This window comes from Elephas maximus, chromosome 11, assembly GCF_024166365.1.
Source record: "Elephas maximus indicus isolate mEleMax1 chromosome 11, mEleMax1 primary haplotype, whole genome shotgun sequence".
Classification (NCBI taxonomy): domain Eukaryota; kingdom Metazoa; phylum Chordata; class Mammalia; order Proboscidea; family Elephantidae; genus Elephas; species Elephas maximus.
The window spans coordinates 9,476,303-9,502,797 of record NC_064829.1 but is presented as its reverse complement, the minus strand read 5'-3'; the positions used below and the strand labels follow the sequence as shown (position 1 = coordinate 9,502,797).

The 26,495-nt window shown below is 39.6% G+C and overlaps 1 protein-coding gene across 7 annotated transcripts in view; it reads right to left on the bottom strand.

The window, feature by feature from the left end:
• SPIRE1 (spire type actin nucleation factor 1) overlaps nt 1–26,495 on the bottom strand; it is a 366,727-nt gene that overhangs the window by 105,716 nt on the left and 234,516 nt on the right. For all 7 annotated transcript variants that reach the window (XR_007519293.1, XM_049900991.1, XM_049900993.1 and 4 more), the window contains exons 5-6: nt 19,929–20,006; nt 6,704–6,868 (exon numbers count right to left, since the gene is read on the bottom strand). Coding sequence is in view for 6 of the 7 variants with exons in the window: in XM_049900991.1 (XP_049756948.1) it covers nt 6,704–6,868; nt 19,929–20,006 (243 nt within the window). In the remaining variant the exon portion in view is untranslated. The remainder of the gene's footprint in view (nt 1–6,703; nt 6,869–19,928; nt 20,007–26,495) is intronic.

Below are 26,495 nucleotides of genomic sequence, written 5' to 3'. Positions count from 1 at the left end.
AGCTATGCAACTGGTATTTCAAATATCAGCAGAGTCACCCAGGGTGGCCAGGTTTCAGTGGAGCTTGCAGACGAAGAAAGACTAGCAAGAAAGACCCGGTGGTCTACTTCTGAAAAAACTGGCCAGCGAAAACCTTATAAATAGCAGTGGAACACTGTCTGATACAGTGCCAGAAGATGATCCCCCAGGCTGGAAGATGCTCAAAATACCACTAGGGAAGAGTTGCCTCCTCAAAGAAGATTTGATCTTAATGATGTGGAAATCATACATAAAGAAAGCAAAAGGTCATTAAAGACAGGAAAGACCAAAAGGGATGTCAGAAGAGGCTCTGAAACTTGCTATTAAACACAGAGTAGCTAAAGTGAATGAAAGAAATGAGCAAGTAAAAGAGATGAACAGAAGATTTCAAAGGGCAGCTGGAGTAAATAAAGTATTAAAATCAAATGTGCAAGAACTTGGAGTTAGAAAACCAAAAGGGAAGAACGTGCTTAGTATTTCTCAAGCTGAAAGAACTGAAGAAAAAAATCAAGCCTCAAGTTGTAATTTTGAGTGATTCTATGGGCAAAACATTGAATGACTCAGGTAGCATCAAAAGAAGATGGAAGGAATATACAGAGTCACCGTACCAAAAAGAATTGGTCGATGTTCAACTGTTTGAGGAGGTAGCATATAATCAAGAACTGATGATACTGACGGAAGATGTCCAAGCTGCACTGGAGGCACTGACGAAAAACAAGGCTCCAGGAACTGCTGGAACAGCAATTAAGATGTTTCATCAAACCAGTGTAGCACTGGGGATGCTCACTCATCTATGCTAAAAAAAAGTGGAAGACAGCCACCTGACCAACTGACTGGAAGAGATCCATATTTGTGCCCATTCCAAAGAAAAGTGATCCAGCATAATGTGGATATCATTGAATAATACCATTAATACCACACGAAAGCAAAATTTTACTGAAGATAATTCAAATGTGGTTGTCGCAGTACATCAACAGGCAACTTTCAGAAATTCAAGCTGAATTCAGGAGACAAGGTGGAATGAGGAATACATCACTGCTGATGTCAGATGGATCATGGCTGAAAGCAGAGAATACCAGAAAGATATTTGCCTTTGTTTTATTGACTATGCAAAGGCATTCGACTGTGTGGACTGTAACAAATTATGGATAACATTGCAAATGGGAATTCAGACACTTCATTGTGCTCCAGTGGAACCTGTACTTAGACCAAGGAGCAGTCACTCAAACAGAAGAAGGGGATACTGTGTGGTTTAAAAACAAGTAAGGTGTGCATTAGGGTGGTATCCTTTCACCATACTTATTCATTCCATATGATGAACAAATAATCCAAGATGCTGGAAGACTCATTAGCAACGTGCAGTAAGCAGATGATACAACTTTGCTTGCTGAAAGCGAAGAAGATGAAGCACTTGCTGATGAAGATCAAAGACCACAGCCTTTGGTATGGATTATACCTCAACATATACAAAACAGCGATCCTCACAGCAGGAACAATAAGCAATATCATGATAAATGGAGAAAATGCTGAAGTTGTCAAGGATTTCATTTTACTTGCATCCACGATCAACGCCCACGGAAGCAGCAGCCAAGAAATCAAATGATGTACTGCATTGGGCAAATCTGCTGCAAAAGACCTCTTTCAGGTGTTCAAAAGCAAGGATGTCACCTTGAGAACTAAGGCGTACCTGACCTAAGCCATGGTATTTCCAATTGCCTCATATGCGTGGGAAAGCAAGACAATGAATAAGGAAGACCTAAGAAGAATTGATGTTTCTGAATTATGATATTGGTGAAGAATTTTACATATACCACAGACTATTCAGAAGGATGAAAAGTCTGTCTGGGAAGTTCAGCCAGAGTGCTCCAAGGATGTAAGGATGTCAAGACTTCGTCTCACTTACTTTGGACATGTTATCAGGAGGGACCAGTCCCTGGAGAATATCATGCTTGGTAAGGTGGAGGGTCAGTGAAAAAAGAGGAAGACCCTCAATGAAATGGATTGACATAGTGCCTGCAATAATGGGCTCAAGCACAGCTATGATGGTGAGGATGGCACAGGACCAGGCAGTGTTTCATTCTGTTGTGCATGGGGTCTCTATGAGTTAGAACCAACTTGATAGCACCTAAAAGACTGAGAGCTTTCCCTTGAAATTGAGAACATGACAAGCCTCTCTGATCTCACCACTTCTATTCAATATCATATTAGAAGTCCTAGCTTGAGCAATAAAACAACAGAAAGAAATAAAATGTATGAAGGTTGGGAAAGAAGTAAAGTTTATTTCTATTTGCAGGTGATATGATCCTATATCTAGAAAATCCCAGAGTCCATAAGAAATCTTCTAGACTACATGAATTTAGCAAAGTTGGAGGGTACACAAAAATCACTTGGGTTTATATACACCAGGAATGGGAAATCTGCAACGGAAAGAGGGAAACAATTCCATTTACAACATCATCAAAGGCAATAAAATACCTAGGGACATGAAGGAGTTATACCATGAAAACTACTGGTTAAAGAGATTAAAAAAGACCTACGGAAAGATATTCCGTGTTCATGGATTGGAAAACTTAATATTGTTAAGATGTCAATACTACTCAAAGTAATCCACAGATCCAATGCCATTCCGATCAGAATTCCAATGCCTTCTTTACAGAAATGAAAACAAACAATCCTCGACTTTGTATGAAATGGCAAGTGGTTATCTCACAACTAAAGCAATGTGGAAAGGAAAGAACAAAGCAGGAGAACTCACACATCCTGCTTTTAAAACATACCATAAAGCTACAGTAATCAAAGCAGACCAATGGAATAGAATTGAAAGTCCAGAAATAAACTCACATATCTATGGTCAACCTATTTTTGACTAGGTTGCTAAGTCCATTCAATGAGGAAAGAAGAGCCTCTTCAATAAATGGTGCTGGGAAAATTGGATTTCCACATGCAGAAAAATGAAACAGGATCCAATCTTCTTATCATACACGAAAACAAATTCAAAATGGATTAAGAATCTAAATGTAAAAACTAAAATTATAAAATTCTTAGAAGAAAATGCAAGGGCGATGCTGCTGGGTTTAGCTTTTAACAATGGATTATCTAAAATAACAACAACAGCATGAACAACAAAATAAGTAAATGGAAGCCATAAAAACTAAAAGCTTCTGTTTATTAAAGACTTTATCGAGAAGGTGAAAAGACAAGCTATGGCTTGGGAGAGTATCTTCAGAAACCATATATCTGACAAGAATCTAATAACCAAAATATACATAAAACTTTGGCTACTTAACAATCGAATGATGAAGAAGCCAATCAAAAAACGGACAAAGGAATTAAATAGATGTTCCACCAAAGAGGACATTCAAATAACCACCAAATACATGGGTGCTCAAAGTCATGAGCCATCAGAGATAGGCAAATCAAAAGCACAATAGGATACTATTTCACTCCTACTAGGGTGGCTATGAATCCGAATGGACTTGAAGGCAATGGATTTGTTTCTTTGGTTTTTTTTTTTTTAAAGGGACAGCTTAAAAAAAAAAAAAAAAAAAACCTGAAAATAACAAATGTTGGCAAGGATGCGGGAAAACTGGGACCTTTATCCATTGCTGGTAGGAATGCAAAATGTTACAAGCTTTGTGGAAAACAGTGTGACGGTTCCTCAAAACACTAAAATTAGAATTACCATATGACTCAGCAATTCCACCGCTAGGACTTGAAAGCAGCGACATGAAGACACATGCGTACAACACTGTTCACTGCAGCACTATTCACAACAGCTAAAAGGTGGAAATGGATGACTGAATAAACAAAATGTGGGACTTACTTACAGTGGAACACTACTCAGCCAGAAAGGGAAATGAAGTCTTGATACATACTACAACATGGATGGAGCCTGAAGACATTATGCTGAGTGAAATAAGTCCATCCCAAAAGGACAAATATTGTATGGCCTCACTTACATAAAAAGACAAGGAAAGGTAAATAGAGACCAAAGTTTCTCAGTGCTTACCAGGGAGGGAGAATGGGGTTCCAGATTACAGTGACATATGAATTGCACTGATTAAGCGTAAGGACTGTACAGTCAATTAATGTAATTAATGTCAATAAGTTGTATTCCTATAAAAAGTTGAAATGCGAATATAAATGTGTGACAGATACAATGACCAAAAAAAAAAGAGAGTAGTGGCTGAAGCTGATAATGTACAACCAAAAACCTCATGGGGTTTGGGTTCTTGGTTTAGAGGTTCAGGGTCATGGTTTCATGGGACATCCTGGTTAAGTGGCCTAATATTGTGTTCAGTGCTTCTGTTCTCCTTCCTAGTTCTTTGCATAGTGCCTGTGGTCTTTAAAACTTGCAAGTGGCCCTCCAGAGCACAAGGACAGGTCTCTGTTCCCCTGGAGCAACAGAAGAAGAGGGAGAGTCCAGAACAGGAAGAGGAAATGAAATGTGTCACTGTTTTTATCTCCTTGATGAAACTTCATACTGGTGCTTTGAAGTTTTTTGTAGCGTAGTTCCATTATCTGATCTTCCTCAGAAGACCGTTTCTCTCCCTTTTTTGTTTTTTTGGTCCTTTGTTTGAGTGATCCTTTCCTGTCTCTTCATATGCTTTATAATTGTATGCTGTTTTCTAGATGTTAAGGTTTTTGTTTTTCCTTTGATATTTCATGAGCTTAGCTTCTTGTCTTTCTCTTTAGGTTGCTTTCTTTCCTTTGTATTGTTTTTATTATTGAGGGAGGTATGTCTTTGGAACTACTGGTTGGCTGAGTGTGGTTTCCCCTCCAAGGTAAAGTGTGGTGGTAGGGGTCTCAAGGGGGCCTATGGCGTTAGGTGTTTGAGACTTCCCGTGGTCAGTTGCATGGGGGTGAGAAGGTAGCTCACTTCCTCATGGTGAGGCCTGAGGTCCTCCTTAGTGCTTGAGGGATGGCACAGCCACTCAGTGCAAAGGCAAATGGATGGTGTGACCTCAGGGGGCAGGACAGGTTCTCCCTGGAGGCTTGGGCAGGTGGCGTGGCTCCAGTGAGTGCTGACGCAGCCTCCTTGGGAGAACATGGGTCAGTGGTGCCACTGGGTGGGGGAGGGGGTGGCAGTAGTACAACCTCTGTAAACTTGTGGATAGGGCTCTGGGGTTTGGGTATGGGGTGTGGGGCTCGCCCTCTGAGACAGTGGAGGCCAGTGGCTTTGCTGGAGTGGAGGCCTCACCTTCTGAGGGGGCCCAGAGGGGCCACTGGGCTCTGGAGAGACAGGCTCACCCTCCCGGGGAGTGCAGTCAAGTGTTGTGCCTGAAGGGGGTAGGGACTTGTCTTCTGCGCAGTTACAGGGGTAGGCTGGACAGGCCTCTAGACACTGTTTGACTCATGACCCCAGTGTGTGGGGGTGGGACCCCATCATGTGCTGCTGACCTGGCTTTGGGAGGGGTGCCTAGCTACTTGCCAGTGGATTGCCTAGGCAATGGGTATCTCCTGTCCTAGCTAATGTACAGATTACATGTCTGCTGAGTGGTCCTGGGTATAATTCCTGGCTCCTTCCCTTCCCCACACTCGCCAGGGATACAGGAGCTCAAACCCACACTCCGGTACTTTTCCTGTGCCCCTCCCTAGCTATGCACCCTCTGTTTTATCTGTCCCCTGCCCTCAAGTTCCTATAATCCAACCTGCACCACTCTATAAAAGCAGCAGTGCCCTGTCTCAAAGGTACGTTGCTCCTTTTTGTCTCTTCCTCTACAGCATGCCCAGGCCCAGTGTGCAGCTTCCCTACTTCAAGCGCTCCTCCAAGGCTGTTTACACAGTATTCTGTCTCAGGCTTTATTTTCTGCAGTGTCCCTCCCTGAACTTCTCACTTGGGGAATGTGTGTAACCATCCCAATATGGCCACATTGTGCCAGGCTGGCAGGAAGGGTATGGATGATCCTAAATCTCCACTTTCCTGCTGCTCTTGTTCTATCACTCCTCTGATTTGTTATCCAGACTGTTTCTTCAATCCTTTATTTGCTGGTCTGAGTGGTTGTTGGTGTAGATTCTCGCTTTCTCAAGTTACTACTGTAGGGGGATGTTAGGGTGTGTCTATTTAAGCTGCCATCTTGTCCCCTCCTTCCCATCACTGAACATTTTGATCAAAGAGCGTATAGAAGAGTCCTGATTAAAAGGGGGAAAACGCAGAATAGAATTTCAAGGTTTCATAGAATCCAGACCTTCTGAAGCCATGGAGGCTGCATAAACCTCCGAAGCTAGCACCCTGAGATAATCTTTAACCTTTAAACCAAAAATATCCCCTGAAGTCTTCTTTAAACCAAACAATAGTTTAACTTAATTAGTAAAGAATATCTACCTTAAGCATTGTGCTCTTTTAAATACTATCTATGTGGGGTCAAACTGACAACAGCCTTTCAAACAATTAAACGGGAAACTTAGAGGGGTGGTGAGTATATGGTTAATGAGGGAGGAGCAATTTGGAAAAGAAGGATGAGTACGGCTACACAACGTAAAGAATGTAACCAATGTCACTGAACTGTACATGTAGAAGTTGTTGGATTGGCATGTTCTGCTGTGTATATTCTCAACAACAATAACAAGTCATCCTAAACAGTCTATGGTAGATATGTTCCTGAAAGATGATTTTAAAACCAACTGCAATAAATGGAATAACTAACAACGACAAAACATAACAAAGATTTTCCTTGTTACTTACCATCACCTTTCGCAAAGTGTATCTTTTGGACCGAATGTCATCCATTAGCATTTCATAAGGGGTGAGCTGATATTCAATGGGCAAAGGATTGTACTGCCGCTCTTGGACTTTCTTCAGTTTTACACCGTTCCGCAAATCCCTCATAACCTGTACCCAGAATCGAGCCTAAAAGAGCCAAGGGTGGAGAGACATCAGTGAACAAATTTACTAGTTTCCTCTAAACAGCCATAGTCACACAGAATAAATGACGTGCTTGGACTATGAAACAATGAGTAAGCCAAACAAAAAGAATTTCAAAAATTAGACTTTAGGATACCAAAAGGGTGGTTAGAAAGGCAGAAGAGAGCCCACGGTTTCTACAAACTGAGGGACGTGAGTTTAGATCCTAGCTCTCATATTGTGGAAGACTTCATTAATGGTGCCATTCTTGAACACCCTGTGACTACCCCCTGCTATATGACTTTGCTCACTATAGAGGCGGAGTGTATTTCTGACACCTGGATTTGGGTCTGGCTCTAAGAAGGTTTGCTTGGCCACTGGAATAGTGGTAGGTATTGCACAACCAAAGTTTCTAAAGCAATGTATAAATGGGCTTGTTCCCTTGTGCCTCTGTTACTGACCCAAGAAGAACATGCCCGGATTGGTCTGCTGTTCCCAGGATAAGGACAAGAGACAAGTAGAGCAGAACTACTCATCTGATTCACAAGCTCATGAGTGAAATAAATGCTTATTGTTGTATGCCATTGTGGGTTTGCAGATATTAGTTACACAGCACTTCTGTGGCGATAGTTAACTGATACAACCATGCACTAGCTGTTTGACATCTAGCAAGTTATTTAACCTCTGAATAAAAGAAAATGTTACTCTATAACTTGCTGAAAGATCAGAATTGATATATACTGCTCTGTATGTAGAAAAAGCTCAAAATACGCCAATTTTTATGTTGGTACTTATTTTGAACAAATTATTTAGTCTGTTTTCTTATCTACAAATAATAGCAAGTTGCCTTGTCTACCTTCAAGAGTTCTGAGAACAAAATGCACTATATATGGAAGTATTTATAATAATATAAAGATTACTGAATATGTGTTTATTATTATTATAACTGTTTTTCTCCTGCTTATATAACTTAAGGGTCTACTTTAGTGAAAATTAAATCAAAATATTTAACTTAAATGTTGTAGTTTATTAAAATTAACAAGTAGTTCAAATAGCTACTTGTATCTATTTATTACAAAATCAAGTGATGTGTCCCCTAAGAGTCTTGTACATATAACTCTGATGAAATTTCTCACAAATGTCGTGACTAGAAATTTGTGATTTGTTTTTCATTTGAATTGCCATTTTTTAAATTGTGTCTTAGATGGTTTACAGAGCAAAGTAGTTTCTCATTAAACAGTTAATACATGTACTGTTTTGTGACATTGGCTGCCAACCCCACGATGTATCAACACTCTCCCCTTCTTGACCTTGGGTTCCCCACTATCAGCTTTTACAATCTGTGATTTTTAAAAAATGTGTATCATTTCTTGTTCCAAAAAGGATATGAGGTACCTAATATTGTGATATATCCATTAGAACACCTTCTAAAATATTTGTATTTTAAAAGATTCTTAAATTCCACCATTAAAAATGTTCTCATTTCCCTAAAACATGTAGATTTCTCTTTTGGGACCGTTTTTGTCCCAATTTATCTACTTCTACTCATTCTTTTAAGATCCAGTTCAAATATTACACCTCATCTTTTAAAATACTGTCTCTTCTCTTTATCTACTCACCTTGGTGAATAGATAAACAAATTGTGGTATACCCATACAATGGAATACTCCTTAGCAATAAAAAGAAATGAACTACTGATTCTGGCAAGAACATGGATGAAATCTCAAAATAATTATGCTGAGTGAAAGAAGCAAAAAATAAAACAAGAAGAACAAAAACCAGTCCATACTATATGATTACATTTATATAAAATTCTAGAAAATGCAAACCAATCTACAGTGTCAGGAAACAGACCAATAGTTGTTGGGAACTAGGGAGGAGGGAAAAATCAGGGAGGGATACAAAGGGGTATAAAGAAACTTTTGGGGGTGATGGATAGGCTCATTATTTTGATTGTGGTGATGGTTTCATGGACGTGTGTATCTCCAAAAACACCAAACCCACTGCTGTCGAGTCAATTCTGACTTATAGTAACCCTACAGAACAGAGTGGAACTGCCGCATAGCATTTCCAAGGCTGTAAATCTTTTACGGAAGCAGACTGCCACATCCTTCTCCTGGAGAGTGGCTGGGGCGTTTCAATTGCCAACCCTTCGGTTAGCAGTTGAGTGCTTTAACCACTGCGCCATCAGGGATCCTTTGTGTGTGTATAAACTTATCAAATCATACACTTCTAAAAAGTGCAGTTTATGTATGTCAATGATACCTCAATAAAGCCATTAAAAAGAAAATAATGTGGCAAGCGGCTTAAACCTAAGTGGTCAAAAGCAACCTGTTTACCTCCTCCCAAATCTGCATCTCCTTCTGTATTCCCTCATTGAATGAGGTCATCATTTAGCCAATAACCTAAACACGGAAGATCAGATTCCTAAAATTTGCCTTCCCGCTGACAGCTACACCTCAGTCGAACACCTTCAACACGCCGCAGCATTCTCGGCCTCCCAGTCCGTCACACCTGCGCAGACCTGAGTTATACAGGAGGCAAGGCCGTGTCTCACTCCTCGGTGTCACGAGGACCTAGCTTCAGGACTGGAAAACAGCAGATGCTCCAAGGATGTCACAAATAAAATTCAATTTTCTGTTTTATAAACGTGTTTGTTTTTTGAGTTTGTATGAATTTTATGGAAAAAAAAAAAAAGAGATGCAGTATTATTCCAGGGCCTAGCTGCTGTCCAGCTGATTCTGGCTCTCGAGAACCCCCGGTGTGCAGAGTAGAACTGGTCCGCAGGACTTTCGAGCTTGTGACCTTTTGGAAGCAGATCGCCAGGTCTGCCTTCTGAGGCACCTCAGAGTGGGTCCGAACTGCCAATCTTTGAGTTAGTAGTCTGATGCGCCGCTCCCAGGGACTACTGCTCCTGAGCAGTCACTCTCATTTTTTTTAAATGTTAGCTATCATAGAAAGTATCTGTTTGAGTCTCTGCTTCCAAATCCTTGGGTAGATACAGTAATGGAATTGCTAGGTCATATGTGGTAGGTGGGATGATAATTCTGTGGCGCCGATGGGTGGGTTTGCACCTCCAATCTTCAGGTTAGCAGCTGATTGCAAACCACTTGCACCTTAGGATAATTTTTATGTTTAATGTTTTGAGGAACTGCCAAACTGATCCCCACTGTGGCTATACCATTTTACATAATGACCAGCGATGAATTAGAGTTATTTTACTACTTCACGTTCTCGGCAACACCTGCTATTTTCTGTTTTGTCGATCATAGCTGTACTAGTGGGGGTCAGGTGGTATCTCATAGTTTTGATTTGCTTTTCCCTAATGACTAATGATCTTCAGCATCTTTTCATGTGCTTGTTGGTCATTTAAATATCCTCTCTGGTGACACGTCTATTCAAGTCCTTTGCCCATTTTTCAACTGGGCTGTTTGTTGTTGAGTTGTAGGAATTCATTATGTATTCTGGATATTAAACCTTTATCAGAGACAGGTTCTCAAAATATTTTCTCCCAATCTATAGGCTGTCTCTTCACTTTGTTGATAAAGTTCTTTGATAAGTGAAAGTTTTTAATTTTGATGAGGTCCATTTATCTATTTTGCCTTTTACTGCTTGTGTCTTTGGTGTTGTATCTAAGAATCCAATATTAAACACTAGGTCCCAAAGCAATACCCCTATGTTTTCTAAGAGTTTTATGGTTTTAGTTCTCACATTTAGGCCTTTCACCCATTTTGAGTTAATTTTCATATGTGATGTCAGGTATGGGTTCAGCTTCATTCGTTTGCATGTGGAAATCCAGTTTTCCCAGCACCATTGATTAAAGACACTCTTCTTTCCCCATTCAATGGACTTAGCACTCTTGTTGAAAATCAGTTGACCACAGAATATTGGTTTATTTCCACACTCTCAATTCTATTCCAGTGGTCTCTATGTCTATCATTGTACCAGTACCAGACTGCCTTGGGTACTGTAGCTTTATAGTATGCTTTGAAACTAGGAAGTGTGAATCCTCTTTTCTTTTTCAAGACTACTTTGAGTAATCAGGGCTTCCTGGTGTTCCATACAAACTTGAGGAACTGGCTTTTCATTTCCTCAAAAAAAAAAAAAAAAAAAAAAGCTGTTGAAATTTTGATGGGGATTACACTGAATTTATATATTACTTTGGTGGGTAGTACTGACATCTTGATGGTATTATGCCTTCCAATTCATGAACATGAAATATCCTTTCATTTACGCAGGACCTGTTTAAGTTCTTTTAGTAATGTTTTATAGTTTTCAGTGTTTTGTTCTTCCTTTTCAAAACTGTTTTGGCCTTTTGGGGGCTCTTGCAATTCTACATGAAATTTGAAGATAGGCTTTTTCATTTTCCAAAAAAAGGCCGTTATAAGTTTGATAGGGACCGCACTCAATCTACTAGTTATCTTTGAGTAGTATTGTCACTTTCATTAAATTATGTCTTCCAATCCATGAACATGAGGATGTTTCCATTACATAGGTCTTCTTTAATTTCTTTCAACAGTATTTTGTAGTTTTCAGTGCACAAATCTTATGCCTGCTTCATTAAATTTACTCCTAAAAATTTTATTCTTTTTGAAGCTGTTGTAAATGAAACTGTTTTCTTCATTTGCCTTTCATTGTTCATGGCTAGTGAACAGACCTACAACTGACTTTTGCATGTTGATTTTGTAATCTGTAACTTTGCAGAATTCATTTATTAGCTGTAATAGTTTCTTTGGTGAATTCTTTGTTGCTGTACTTAGTTGCTGTCAAGTCAATTTTGACTCATGGCGACTGTGATGGTTAAGGTTGTATGTCAACTTGGCTGTGCCATGATTCCCAGTGGTTCGGCATTCCTATGATGTGATAACTTCCATGATGAGATTTGATATTATGGGATCTGCTGTGAGGAGCCCATCAGTTGAAAGGGAGTTTTCTTGGGCACGTGGCCTACATTGAATATAAGTGGACAGTCTGGCAAGGCTTGGATGCTTTTAGCTTGTGGTGGATCCTGCAGCTAGTTCCTGTTTGTGTGACCTCCAGTTCTTGGGACTTGAGCTAGCAGCTGACCTGCAATCTTGCCTGCCAATCTTGGGATTCATCAATCTTCTCAGCCCATGAGACAGAGCTCTGCTTTCTGACCTGCCAATCTTGGGTTCACCAGCCCCTGCAGCAATGTGAAGCCTTTATACTAACCCGTGGACTTGGGACATTTCAGCCTCTACGATCCCATGAGCCATTTCCTTGGCATAAATCTGTCTATATGTATATATTTATATGCATTACTGATTTTGCTTCTCTAGAGAACCCAGCCTAAGATAGCGACCCCACGTGTGCAGAGCGGAACTGCTCCATAGGGTTTTCAAGGTTGTGATAATCTGGAAGCAGATCGCCAGGCCTGTCTTCCAAGGTTCCCCTGGATGGGTTCAAACTGCCAAGCTTTCATCTAGTAGTCAAGTAATTCACCATTTGCAGTACACAGTCACCTTGTGAATTCTTTAGTTTTCTAAAACTCTGAAGTTTTAAAATCTGTGAATACAGATAGTTTTACTCATTCCTTTCCAATATGGATACTTTCTATTTCTTGCTTTCTGCCCAATTACCGTGGCTAGAACTTCCAGAACTGTATTGAACAGAAGTGGCAAAAGTGGACATCCTTCTATTGTTTCTTATCTTATGGAGAAAGCTTTTAGTCTTTCACCATTAAGTATGTTACCTATGGGTTTTTCATACACAGCTTTTGTCATGTTCAGGAAGTTCCCTTGCATTACTAGTTTGTTGAGTGTTTTTATCACAAAAGGATTTTGGATTCCGTCAAGGGATTTTTTTTCCCATTAGCTGAGATGATCGTGTGGTTCCCCCTCCCCCTTTATTCTATAGTGTTGTGTAATTCCACTGATTTTCATGTTGAGCCACTCTTGCATTCCTGGGATAAATCCCACCTTGTCATGTTATATAATCCTTTGTAATATTTTGCTGAATTTTGTTTGCTGGTATTTTGTTGGGAATTTTTGTATGTATATTCATATAGGATATTGATGTGTAGTTTTCTTCTTGCAGTGTCTTTGCCTGGCTGCGGTATCTGGGTAATTCTGGTATCACAAAATGAATTAGGAAGTACTCTCCTCTTCTATTTTCTGGAAGAGTTGAAAAATTGGTATACATTCTTCTTGACAGAATTTACCACTGAAGCCACCTGGTTTGGAGGTTTTCTTGGCTGGGAAGTTTTGATTGCTGATTCAATCTTCTTACTTATTATAGGTATTTTTATTTTCTGTATCTTCTTGAGTCACGTTTGGTAGTTTGTGTATTAATAGGAATTTGTCCATCTCATCTGCATTGTCCAATCTGTGGGTGTACAGCTGTTGAGAGTATTCTTTTATGACTATTTCTGTAAAATTGGTAGTAATATCCCTTATTACATTTGATTATTATACTTTAAGAGTGTTCTCTCTCTCTCTCTGTCAATCTAGCTATAAGTCTGTCATTTTTATTGATTTTTTTCAAAGAATTAGCTTTTGGTCTTTTTGATTTTCTCTGTGGTTTTTCTATTCTCCGTTTTACTGATCTCTGTTCTACTGTGTGCATTAGTTCCCTCTTTCTGCTACCGTGCTCTTCTTTTTGTAGATTCATGAGGTTAGTGGAATTCTAGTTAGGTTATTGTTTAGAGATTTTTCTTATTTTTAAATGCAGGAATTTACAGTTAGAATTTCCCTCTGAGAATTGCTTTCACTGCCTCCAATCATTGTTTATATGTTGTGTTTTTATCTTCATTTGTCTCAAAGTACTTTCCAATTTCACTTGTGATTTCTAATTTGACCCACTGGTTATTTAAGAGTATATTGTTTAATAACGCATATATCTGTGAGTTTTCCTTCTGTTAATGATTTCTAATATCATTCCATGGTGGTTGACAAAGATACTTTGTATGATTTGAATCTTTCAGAATCTATTGAGACTTGTTTTGTGGCCTAACTTAGGGATCTGTCCTTGGAAATATTCCATGCGCACTTGTAAAGAATAAATATTGCTCTGATGCCAGGTGGAATGTTCTGTATAAGTCTATTAGGTCTAATAGGTTTACAGTATTTGTTATTAGTTATCTAGTGCTGCTGTAACAGAAATACCACCAGCGGATGGCTTTAACAAAGAGAAATTTATTCTCTCACAGTCTAGTAGGCTGGAAGCCCAAATTTAGAGTACCAGCTCCAGAGAAAGGCATTCTCTCTCTGTTGGCTCTGGAGGAAGGTCCTTGTCATCAGTCTTCCCCAGTTAAGGAGCTTCTCAGCACAGCGACCTCAGGTCCAAAGGACGCACTATTCTCCTGGCTATGGTTTCTTGGTGGTATGAGGTCCCCCTGTCTCTCTGCTCTTTTATATCTCAAAAGAGGTTGAACTAAGGCAAAATCTAATCTCGAATATTGAAACCTTCCTCATTAATATAACTGCCTCTAATCCAACCTCATCAACATCATAGAGGTAGAATTTACAACACACAGGAAAATCACCTCAGATGACAAAATGGTGGACAATCACACAATATTGGGAATCATGGACTAGCCAAGCTGACACTTATTTTTTGAGGGGGAACAATTCAATCCATAACAATACTGTTCAAATTTATTTCCTTACTGATCTTCTGTCTGGTTGTTCTATTCATTACTGAAAGTGTGTTATTGAAATCTCCAGCTATTACTGCAGAGCTGTCTATTTCTCCCTTCAGTGCTGTCAATTTTTGCTTCCTATATTTTGGGGCTCCGCTATTAGGTGTGTATGTGTTCTCAACTGTTATATATCCTTGATGGATTGAACCTTTTATCCATATATAATGTCATTCTTTGTTTCTAATGAACTTTTTGACTTAAAATCTTTTTTTTTTTTTTCTTCTGATAATATAGCTACTCCAGCTCTCTTTTGGTTACTATTTTCATGGAATGTCTTCTTCCATCTTTTTACCTTTTAACCTCTTTGTGCCTAAGCGTTTAGTATCTAGAGACTTGTATATTGCAAATAGGTAGATCATGTTTTATTATTTTTTTAATTCAATTTGCCAATTTCTACCTTTTAATAAAGAACAGATTAATCCATTTACATTTAAAGTAATTACTGACAAGAAATGACTTACTTCTGCCATTTATCTATTTTTTCCCTGTATATATAATTTGCTCTTTGTTCTTCAATTCTTCCGTTATTGCTTTTTCCCATAGTAAAATGCAAAGGCATTCAACTGTGTGGAATATAACAAATTATGGATAGCACTGCAAAGAATGAGAATTCCAGAACACTTTATTCTGCTCATGAGGAACATATACATAGGCCAAGAGGCAGCCATTTGTACAGAAGAAGAGGATATGGTGTGGTTTAAAATAAAAAAAGGTGTGCATCTGGGTGGTATCCTGTCACCTATACTTATCCAGACTTCATGCTGAGCAAATAATCCAAGGTGCTGGATTATATGAAGAAGATTGTGGGATCAGGATTGGTGGAAGACTCTGTGATATATAGATGATACAACCTTTCTTGCTGAAATCGAAGACGACTTGAAGCACTTACTGATAAATATCAAAGACCACAGCCTTCAGTATGGATTACACTTCAACATAAAGAAAATAAGAATCTTCACTACTAGACCAATAAGCAACATCATAATAAATGGAGAAAATACTGAAGTTGTCAAGGATTTCGTTTTACTTGGAAAGTAAATCAAAGGACATACTGCATAGGGCAAACCTGCTTCAAAAGACTTCTTTAAAGTGCTGAAAAGCAAAGATGTCACTCTGAGGACTTAGGTGCATCTTACCTAGGCCATGATATTTTCAATCGCCTCATATGCATGTGAAAGCTGGACAACATATAAGACTGAAGAACTGATGCCTTTGAATTATGGTGTTGGTGAAGAATACTGAAAATACCACGGATGGCCAGAAGACAAACAAAACTGTCTGAGAAGAAGTACCGCCAAAATGCTCCTCAGAGGCAAGGATGACACTCATGAAAGCAGCAGTTAGGAAATCAAAAGATGCATTGCATTGGGCAAATCAGCTGCAAAAGACCTCTTTAAAGTGTTGAAAAGCAAAGATGTCACCTTGAAGATTAAGGTGCACCTGACCCAAGCCATGGTGTTTTCAGTAGCCTCTTATGCAAGCTAAAGCTGAACAATGAATAAGGAAGACTGAAGAACTGATGCCTTTGAATTATCGTATTGGTGAAAACTGTTGAATATAATACCATGGACTGCCAAAACAATGAACAAATCTGTCTTGGAAGAAGTACAACCAGAGTGTTCTTTAGAAGCAAGGATGGCGAGACTGTGTCTCACATACTTTGGACGTGTTGTCAGGAGGGATCAATCCCTGGAGATGGACGTCACGCTTGGTAAATAGAGGGTCAGCAAAAAAGAGGAAGACCCTCAGTGAGATGGATTGACACAGTGGCTGTAACAATGGGCTCAAGCATAACAATTACGAGAATGGTGCAGGACATGGCATATTTCATTCTGTTGTACATTGGGTCGATACGATTCGGAATCCAATTGAGGGCACATCATAACATTTCACTAATAAACCACGTAATTGTGGGGGAAAAAAAAAAGAAGCAAGGATGGCGAGGCTTCGTCTCACATGCTTTGGACATGTTATCAAAAAGGACCAGTCCCTGAAGAAGGACATCATGCTTGATAAAGTAGACGGTTAGCGAAAAAGATGAAGACCCTCAATGGGATGGATTGACATGGTGGCTGCAACAACGAGCTCAAGCATAACAGTAATTGTGAGGAGGGCACAGGACCAGGCTGTTTTTCTTTCCACTGTACATGGGGTTGCTATGAGTCGGAACCAAGAAAATGGCAGCTAACAGCTAAAACAGTCAATTTTTTTGTAGTGTCCATTTTTGATTTTATTTCTGCTTTCCTTTTCTATCTACATTTTATTTTCTCAGATTGTTCTTGGGGATTACAATTAACATCTTAAATTTGTAACAATCATGTTTGTATTAATACCAACTTAGTTTTAATGGTATATAAAAACTCTCCTTTTTTATGGCTTGCCCTCTCTTCCCTTCATGTTGTGACTGTAACAAATTATGTATCTATACACTGTGTGGCCACTAACAGACTTATTGTTGCTTTACGTATTTTTCTTTTCAGTCATATAGAATAAAAAGAGGAGTTACAAACCAAAAGTGCCATAAGACCAGCTTTTGTATTTACCTATGTAGCTGCATTTACCATTGTTGTTTCTTGTATGACTTCAAGTTACTGTGTGATGTCCTTTTGTTTCAGCCTGAATGAAACTCTTTAGCATTTCTTGTAGAGCAGGTCTACTAATGAACTCACTCAAATTTGGTTTATCTCAGAATATCTCAATTTCGTCTTAACTCTTGAAGGAAAGTTTTGCCACGTGTAGAATTCTCGGTGGACAGTTTTTTTTTTTTTTCTTCCGGAACATTCAATATATCATCCTACTACCTTCTGGTCTCCATGGTTTTGTACGAGAAATTAGCTGTTAATCTTATTGAGGATCCTTGTACTCAACAGTTGCTCCTCTGCTGTTGCTTTGAAAATTCTTTTTGTCTTTTGAAAATCTGACTATAATTAAATGAGATCAGTTTGGATCTCTCTGAGTTTATTCTGCTTGGAATTTGTTCAGTTTCTTGCATGTGTAGATTCATGTCTTTCATCAGATTTGGGAGATTTTCTGCCATTAGCTGTTCATATACCCTTGTCTCCCTCTCTTCTCCCTCTGGGATTCCCAATATGTTTATGTTCATATGCTTGATGGTATCCCACAGGTCTCTTAGGATCTGTTCATTTTTCTTCACTCTTTTTATTCCTCTTCAGATTGGATTATTTCAATTGGCCTATCTTCGAGTTCACCAACTCATTCTTCTGCCTGCTCAGATCTGCTCTGGACTCCCTTGAGAGAATTTTTAAATTCAACTATTGTACTTTTCAAGTCTAGAATTTCTATTTGGCTTCTTTTTATACTTCGTGTCTCTTTATTGGTATTTTCCTTTTGTTCACACGCTTTCTTGGTTTCTATTATTTTTTGTCCATGGTATCCTTTACCTCTCTGAGCATATTTAAGACAGTTGGTTTAAAGACTTTTTCCTGCAAGTACAATGTTTGGGCCTTATCAGGGATAGTTTCTGTCCATTTATTATTATTTTTTTCCTTTCAGTGAGTCCTACTCTCCTCTTTCTTTGTATTCTTCATGATTTTATTTTATTATTGTGGAAAATGCAACAATAAAATATTATAATCTGTTAACTCTCAAAATCAGATTCTCCCCTTTCTTCAGGGTTTGCTGCTCTTGATTGTTGAAGGCTTATCTTATGTTCCCACAGGGTTTTGACTGAGATTTCCTTGAACGCCAGGAGGTTTAACAAAACCAAAACTCAAAGCAAAAAACAACAACAAAAAACCCTCTTCCAGTTTTTGTGGATTGGCTTTGTGCTGGGGCAGTCCTTTAACACTTAGCCAGAAGTTTTATACTGCTGTCTCAGCCTTCACTTCCTGCTTACACTGAATCTACAAATCAGCCAATGGTGAAAGATCAGGTTCTTCTCAGGTCTTTGCTAAGATTCTCTCCTGTCCTGGGGATGCATGTGGCTTTCTAAATTTTCCAGCATACATGAGCATTTTTGAATACTCTAATTTCCCAAAGAAACTCTCTTTCTGGCTTTTCCTCTCTGGCTTTTGGTACTCAATTGTATGTCACAGTCATAATTTTTTGCCCCAGATGGCTGATGGTTTTTCAGTTGCCTTACAATGTTTTTGGAGGAGCCCTGGTGGCACAGTGGTTAAGCGCCTGCCTGCTAATTGAGAGCTCAGCAGTTTGAGCCCACCAGCCACTCCACAGGAGAAAGATGTGGCAGTCTGCTCCCGTAAAGACTACAGCCTTGGAAACCCTATGGGGCGGTTCTACTCTATTCCGCAGGTTTGTTATGAGTTGAAATAGGCTTGACAACAATGGGTTTGGTTTTAGTTTTTACACTGTTTTTGAAGAATGTCTTCCTTGAGTGGGCTCATGTTAGGTGAAACAGAGATGAGTGCCTTGCATGGGTCTTTCAGGCAACCCCCAGAAACGTTAGAGCAGGCAAACAATATTTTGCACACAAAGTTTGCTCTGCTCCCTTCAGAACCAGGGGCCAGGATCCCACTTTGGGAACGTGAACTGCGATCTTTAAGACTCCTGCTGAGTGGAACAGAGAGTGGAGCAAGCAGCAAGTAAAAATGCCAGAAAGCTTTCCTACTGGTTTTAAGTTGCCTTTTACTTGGTGTGGAGCCCTGGTGGTGCAGCGGTTAAGAGCTTGGCTGCTAACCAAAAAGTCGGCAGTTTGAATCTACCAGCCGCTCCTTGGAAACCCCATGGGGCAGTTCTACTCTGTCCTATAGGGCTGGTATGAATCAGAATTGACTTGATGGCAATGGGTTGGGTTTGGGTTTTAACTTGATTTAGCATTTGCTTGGTTACTGTAAACCTTTGACTTTTTTCCAGAGTTCTGACAAAGCTGGCTTTGATCACTTCTGGTTGCTTTTTGCTGTTTCTGTGGAGCAACAGAAGTTTGGAGCTGTCGTATTTGCTATTTTTCTGATGTCACTGAAATGTTAATCTTTTAAACATTAAAATTCCCAGAGGCATTGGTATGGTTCTAATAAAATCATAATTTTTTTCTTTTTAATTTAAAGAGGAACAGGTATTTATCCAAATATAAGACTAAGCATTCAAATTTATGTAATAAAAATTCAAACTATACTTCTTAATGGCCATGCTGGATATCGTTATTTATTACTCACATATGTGTGTACATATATACACACCAAACCAAAAAAACAAACAAACAAACCTGTTGCTATCGAGTCAACTCCGACTTATCGCGACCCTATAGGCCAGAGTAGAACTGCCCTATACGGTTTCCAAAGAGTGGCTGGTGGATTCAAACTGCTGACCATTTGGTTAGCAGCCGAGCACTTAACCACTGTACCACCAGGGCTACATATACATACATACATATAAATATGATTTCTTAAAAGCTACCCACAGAACTGAAAGCGTATCAAATTATTTTACCCAGTCAGCATTTTTCAGCTCATCCAGGTCCGTGCTAGATTCATCACTTTTTTCCATTTCTTGTATCTTCTTCAGATTCTATCAGTCGAAAAAAAGGAAAAACAATTAGGCATGAAAATTTCATTAAGCTAACTTCTCAAATTAAAATTTCTCAACAGTTATCAGATAAAATACACACAAAAGTTATTGAAGAAGACAGCACAGAGCCTACTCTTCTACAAATTTTAAAGTCAATAATAAAACAGATAAAGGTCTCCAGAGGAATGGATTGAGACTGCACATTCCGCTTTCCTTATAGCCCTTCTAGGTTAAACCTTCAGTTATAATATCAATTCACAGCATCTAAGGTATACTGATAGCTCCTTCTCATTTACCATTTATACCCACTCCATCCTTAAGTCTCACAGATTCTACTTTCTCCATTATTTATTTACCTAAGCCCTCTTCTTTTCATCTGCACTGAAAATCCCTTCCTCTAAACACCATCTGCCCTGCATACTCTCCTGTCCACACCCTTACTGCCTATTTTCTGCCCTAGACGCTCTCTTCTCTTCACCCCTAAGCTTGGTCTCTGCCCTGGATACTCTCCGCTCCCAACCCCCATGCCTGGTCTGCCATGGACGCTTTATTCTCCTCACCCCCATGCATGGTCTCTGCCCAGGACACTCTCCTTTCCTCCCCTTCCCTGACTGGTCTCTTTCACTGCCTACTTTTCCTTTTCCTTCAGATATCAGACTTAACAGAATCACCAATTCCTCAGGGAAGCCTTCCTTCCCACCTGACAAAGCCAAATACAACGTTATAATACTGTATGTCTTTCCACTCTATCTCTTATTTAACACTGCGATTTTACATTTATTTGTGTGAACATTCATATGCTCTTCCTCTAGACTTTCTGAGGCACAATTCTACCCTCAGAAGCTCAAACATTGGCCCCGTAGTTGATGCTCAATATGTATTTGTTAAATAGTTTAGTAACTAAATTTCAATTGATAAAATGCCGTTTAAAAACACGCCAATTCAATATTTGTAACTTTAAGAAATATATATTCACATATTAATTACAAATTTGTGTTACACCATTCCTACTCACAGTAAGTCAACCCTAATCTACGTTACATTCTGTTGAACTACTTGCAACGTATGAAACCTAGCTTACTTCACATGAGAATAACCAATACTTAATAGGAAACATTTCTAAACTACTTATTTTTAGCTTCTCAACACTTCAGCTTAACCATGTACAAAATGAGGGTACCACCACCTGGCTTTTCTGTACTTCGTATAAACCCAGTGTACTTAATATACAGGAGTATTAATACAGACAGAATAAAATTACTCTGCCCATTTGAAGAAAACAGCACCATAAGCAACACATTATGCTCTCACTACAGGAAAGAAATTAGGGGGGAAAAAAGAGTTGCTGATTATTTCAGAGTTTGTTTTCATAATTGTTTTAAAAAAAAATGTCAGGCTTTCTGCTTCAGATGACAGAATAAGATACTTCCACTCCTCAGTTTTATGACTTTGTCTAAGTTACCCTTTCGGCGCCTCTTTTTTCTCACCTTTAAAATGAAAATATCATCACCTACCATACAATGTTATTTTGAGTATTAAATGAAACAAAATGCTAAAATACATTATCGGCACAATGCTTGGCACAGATAAGGTTCTAAGGATAATTCCCTTTACCTCCTAAATACAATAAACTAGAACTCATATAATCGAGTCACTTTCAACTCACTGTATCACTATAGGACGAACAGAACTGCCCCACTGTGTTTCCTAGCCAGTAATCTTTACGGGAGCAGATTGTCAGGTCCTTCTCCCATGGAATGGCTGGTGGGTTTGAACTGCTGACCCTTCGGTTAGCAGCCGAGCACATAACCACTGCACCATCAGAACTTCTTATTATTATATCATAAACCAAAAAAACCAAATCCACTGCTGTCAAGTTGACTCTGGACTCATATAGTGACCCTATAAAACAGAGCAGAACTGCCCCACAGGGTTTTCAACTGCCGACCTTTTGGTTAACAGCTGAACTCTTAACTACCGCACCAACAAGGCACCATTATATCATTAAAAAAAAAAAATTTTTTTTTTGTATATATATTAAATCTTAAAAAATAATTAAACATAGCAGAACCCTGTACTTATGACCCCTGAGGAAAAGAAGTCCCCAGACACGCACATCTGCATTATCCTCCACAGTATATAACCCAGCTCCACTCCTTACCACTATGCAGACCTTCTTGTTCAATGTTTCTGTCTGTGGTTCTGGGCTGTAACAGGTGTTGGGGCAATAACGATAGCAGCTAACGTGTACTGTGCACTTAGGTGTTAGGTGCTAGACCTTCATGTAACCATCATTTAGGCCCTACCACAACCCATATTACAGAAAAAACTGGGGCTCAGCAAGGTGAAAAAACATGCCTGAGCTCTCACAGAAGGGTTTAAATCGAGTGAGAAGTGGTGCCAGGGATTCAGGTTAGGTAAGTTGCACTGGAAGGACAACAGATGATGGGAATAATAGTTTTATTAGGAATGCAAACATCCTGATCCCGCCACCAAATGCCTTAGACAATCCCAAGAAAACAGCTGGATTATGTTCTACTCTATTTTTGTTAAAAAGGAATGTTTATGAATTGATACTACACAAGGAAAAAAGAGTACAATTTATGACTTGTAACTGGGCTTTGCAGATCATGGGTATTTAATATGTGTGTCATTACATTAAAATCTGTGCAATAATTATTATTACTAAATTAAGGCTCTCAATTTCCTCTCTTTAAAGATATACCAGACTATACATAATATTTGTAATACCCAGAATACCTTTTTGCGGGGGGGTAGGGGGAGGCTAGGGGTTATTTCATAGCTTAAATTTCTGGTGAACTAAAACAATAGTTTTCAACCCAAGTCCACAATGTTGATGTAGCATCAAAATCAGAATTGAGGTGGGAAAACCAAAAAGAAGAGGCAAATGTATTTAGTTTGGTCCTCTGGTGACAGTAACCCAGACTCCGCCAATAAGAATTAATGACTTAAAGTCTGTATTATTAGATTAACTGAAAGCGTCTGATAGGTTTTTATTTTACAATCAGCATGGTCAAGAAAAAGAGATCTAGGCAGTAAAGCACCAAGTGGACAGCCGGTGCCCTAACAGGCTGCAGTGCCTATCAGGAGCGGCAAGTTGCCCTGCCCACCCACAGGAAAACGAGGCTAAGTATCTCAGTTTCCTACTGTTTCTTCCTCTCACTCAGCCCCTTTCGGCATTTGCACAGGCTGCCTCCTCTGCCTAGAATGCTTTCCCCCAAATACCCACAGTTAACTTCCTCGCATCCCTCAAATTCTTGCTCAAATGTCATCTCCATGATGCCTACCCTGGCCGCCCTGTCTAAAATTCCAAGCCTCATCACCTGTCATTAGCAATTCCTCTAATCCATGTTTTTTTCCAAAGAACTCTCTGCCTTTTCATAGTTGATATGATCTACTTATTTTTCATGTTTACTCTCTGCCTCCCCCTGCTAGATTGTAAGCTTCAAGAAGGAAGTGATTTTTTAAAAAATTATTATTATGCTTTGAATGAAAGTTTACAAATCAGTCTCTCATACAAAAATTTATATACACCTTGCTATATACTCCTAGTTGCTCTCCCCTAAGGAGACAGCACACTCCTTCTCTCCATCTTCTACTTTCATGTCCGTTCGGCCAGCCTCTGACCTCCTCTGCCCTCTCATCTCCCATCCAGACAGGAGCTGCCAACACAGTCTCATGTGTCTACTTGATCCAAGAAGCTCAACTCTTCACCAGTATCATTTCCTATCCCATAGCCCAGTCCAATCCCTATCTGAAGAGTTCGTTTTGAGAACGGATCCTGTCTTGGGCTAACAGAAGGTCTGGGGACCATGACCTCTGAGGTCCTTCTAGTCTCAGGCAGATCACTTCAGTCTGGTCTTTTTATGAGAATTTGAGGTCTGCATCCCACTGCTCTCCTGCTCCTTCAGGGGTTCTCTGTTGTGTTCCCTGTCAGGGCAGTCATAGGTTGTAGCTGGGCACCATCTAGTTCTTCTGGTCTTGGGCTGATACAGTCTCTGGTTTATGTGGCCCTTTCTGTCTCTTGGGCTCATAATTACCTTCTGTCTTTGGTCTTCATTCTCCTTTGTTCTAGGTAGGCTGGGACCAACTGATGGATCTTAGGGGCCACTTGCTAGCATTTAAGACTAGAGACGCCACTCTCCAAAGTGGGATGCAGAATGTTTTAATAGATTTTATTATGCCAATTGACTTAGAGGTCCCCTGAAACCATGGTCCCCAAACCCCCGCCCCTGCTATGCTGGCCTTCGAAGTGCTCAGTTTACTCAGAAAACTTTGCATTTGGTTTGGTCCAATTGTGCTGACCTCTCCTGTATTGTGTGTTCTCTTTCCCTTCACCTAAAATAGTTCTTATCTACTATCTGATTAGTGAAAACCCCTCTCCTTCCCTCCCTCCCCACTCTCGTAACCACCAAAGAATATTTTCTTCTCCGTTCAAACTATTTCTCAAGTTATTATAATAGTGGTCTCATACAATATTTGTCCTTTTGCAACTGACTAATTTCACTCAGCATAATGCCTTCCAGATTCCTTCACGTTATGAAATGTTTCATGGATTTATCATTGTTCTTTATCAGTGCATAGTATTCCATTGTGTGAATGTACCATAATTTTTTTATCCATTCATCCATTGATGGGCACCTTGGTTGAATCCACCTTTTTGCTATTGTAAACACTGCTGCAATGAACACAGGTGTGCATATATCTGTTCGTGTAAAAGCTCTTATTTCTCTAGGATATATTCCAAGGAGTAGGACTGCTGGATCATATGGTAGTTCTATTTCTAGCTTTTTAAGGAAGCTCCAAATCGATTTCCAAAGTGGTTGTACCATTTTACATTCCCACCAGCAGTGTATAAGTGGTCCAGTTTCTCTACAACCTCTCCAACATTTATTATTTTGTGTTTTTTGGATTAATACCAGCTTTGTTGGAGTGAGATGGAATCTCATTTTAGAGAAGGAAATAATTTTTGTGTATTTTGTTCACTGATTGGATTCTCAAATCTCTACAACACTGCCTTGCGAAAGGTAGACCAAAACCAAATCTGTTGCCTTCAAATTGATTCGGACTCATAGCAACCCTACAGGACAGAGTAGAACTGCCCCAGAGTTTCCAAAGACTGGCTGGTGGATTCAAATTGCCAACCTTTTGGTCAGCAGCTGTAGCTCTTAACCACTGTGCCATCAGGGCTCCTGCACACAGTAGGTGCTTAGGAAATATCTGTTGAAAAGTGAATTAAGACAATTCAACCAAGAATGCTTAAACAGTTGTCTGTTCCATATCTCTTATCAAGTCAGAGGAAAATTATTCAGGGGAAATTCTATTTTCTTCTCAAAATTCAGAATCTCCTGGGGGCATGGAAGAGATATCTAATTTATGCCATACAGAAACACATGCTCTCCAGTTAAGAAAAATAAATATGCAACCCACGCTCATATTACATTGTAAGTGTCTCATTCCGTCCATAGACAGGAATGAATAAAAGGAAACGCATGCCTCATGCCACACAGAAGAAAGGAAGTAATTACAGTAACAAGCAGGTCAACAAGTTTCAATCAGCATCAAAATAAACTGGTTTGAAAATCAAGTATGTTTAAACAGACCGACATTCTAACAACGCACCTCTACATACAGAACCGTATAATACAGGGCTTTCCTGCCCATTTTGAATTCACTAAATTCTTTCGGCCATATTCTCCAGACACTTGACGGCTGATCCCACAGCAAGCGTTACACTGTTTACCCAATGAACCTACACATGAAAGATAAGAAACTGAAAGCATGGTGAGACTCATTTTTACAAGCCTCTATTTTTATTGGTAGTGGTTAAGAGCTACAGCTGCTAGCTAAAAGGTTTGCAGTTCGAATCCACCAGGCCTTCTTTGGGAACTCTATGGGGCAGTTCTAATCTGTTCTACAGGGTTGCTATGAGTCAGAATTGACTTGATGGCAACGTCTTTTTTTGGTTTATATCGTTAAAAGAGAAGCCCTGGTGGCATAGTGGTTAAGTGCTACGGCTGCTAACCAAAGGGTCGGCAGTTCGACCTGCCAGGCGCTCCTTGGAAACTCTATGGGGCAGTTCTACTCTGTCCTATAGGGTCGCTATGAGTTGGAATCGACTCGACTGCACTTGGTTTTTTTTTTTTTTTATTATTATTGTTAAAACACTTCAGTCGTCTTCAAGTTCTTTAACAGGAGGCCTGGTGGTACAGTAGTTAAGTGTTTGGGCTGCTAACTGCCAGGTTGGTGGTTCAAACCCATCAGCTGCACTGTGGGAGAAAAGACCTGGTGATCCGCTCCCATAAAGATCTATAGCCTTGGAAACCCAACGAGGCCAGTTCTACCCTGTCCTATAGGGTTGCTATAAATGGGAGTCAACTCCATGGCAACAAATATTTCTTTTCCCCCCAAGTCCTTTTTAGGATCAAAACAGGGGACTGCAAGACAGATGGCAAGATACAGTAGAAG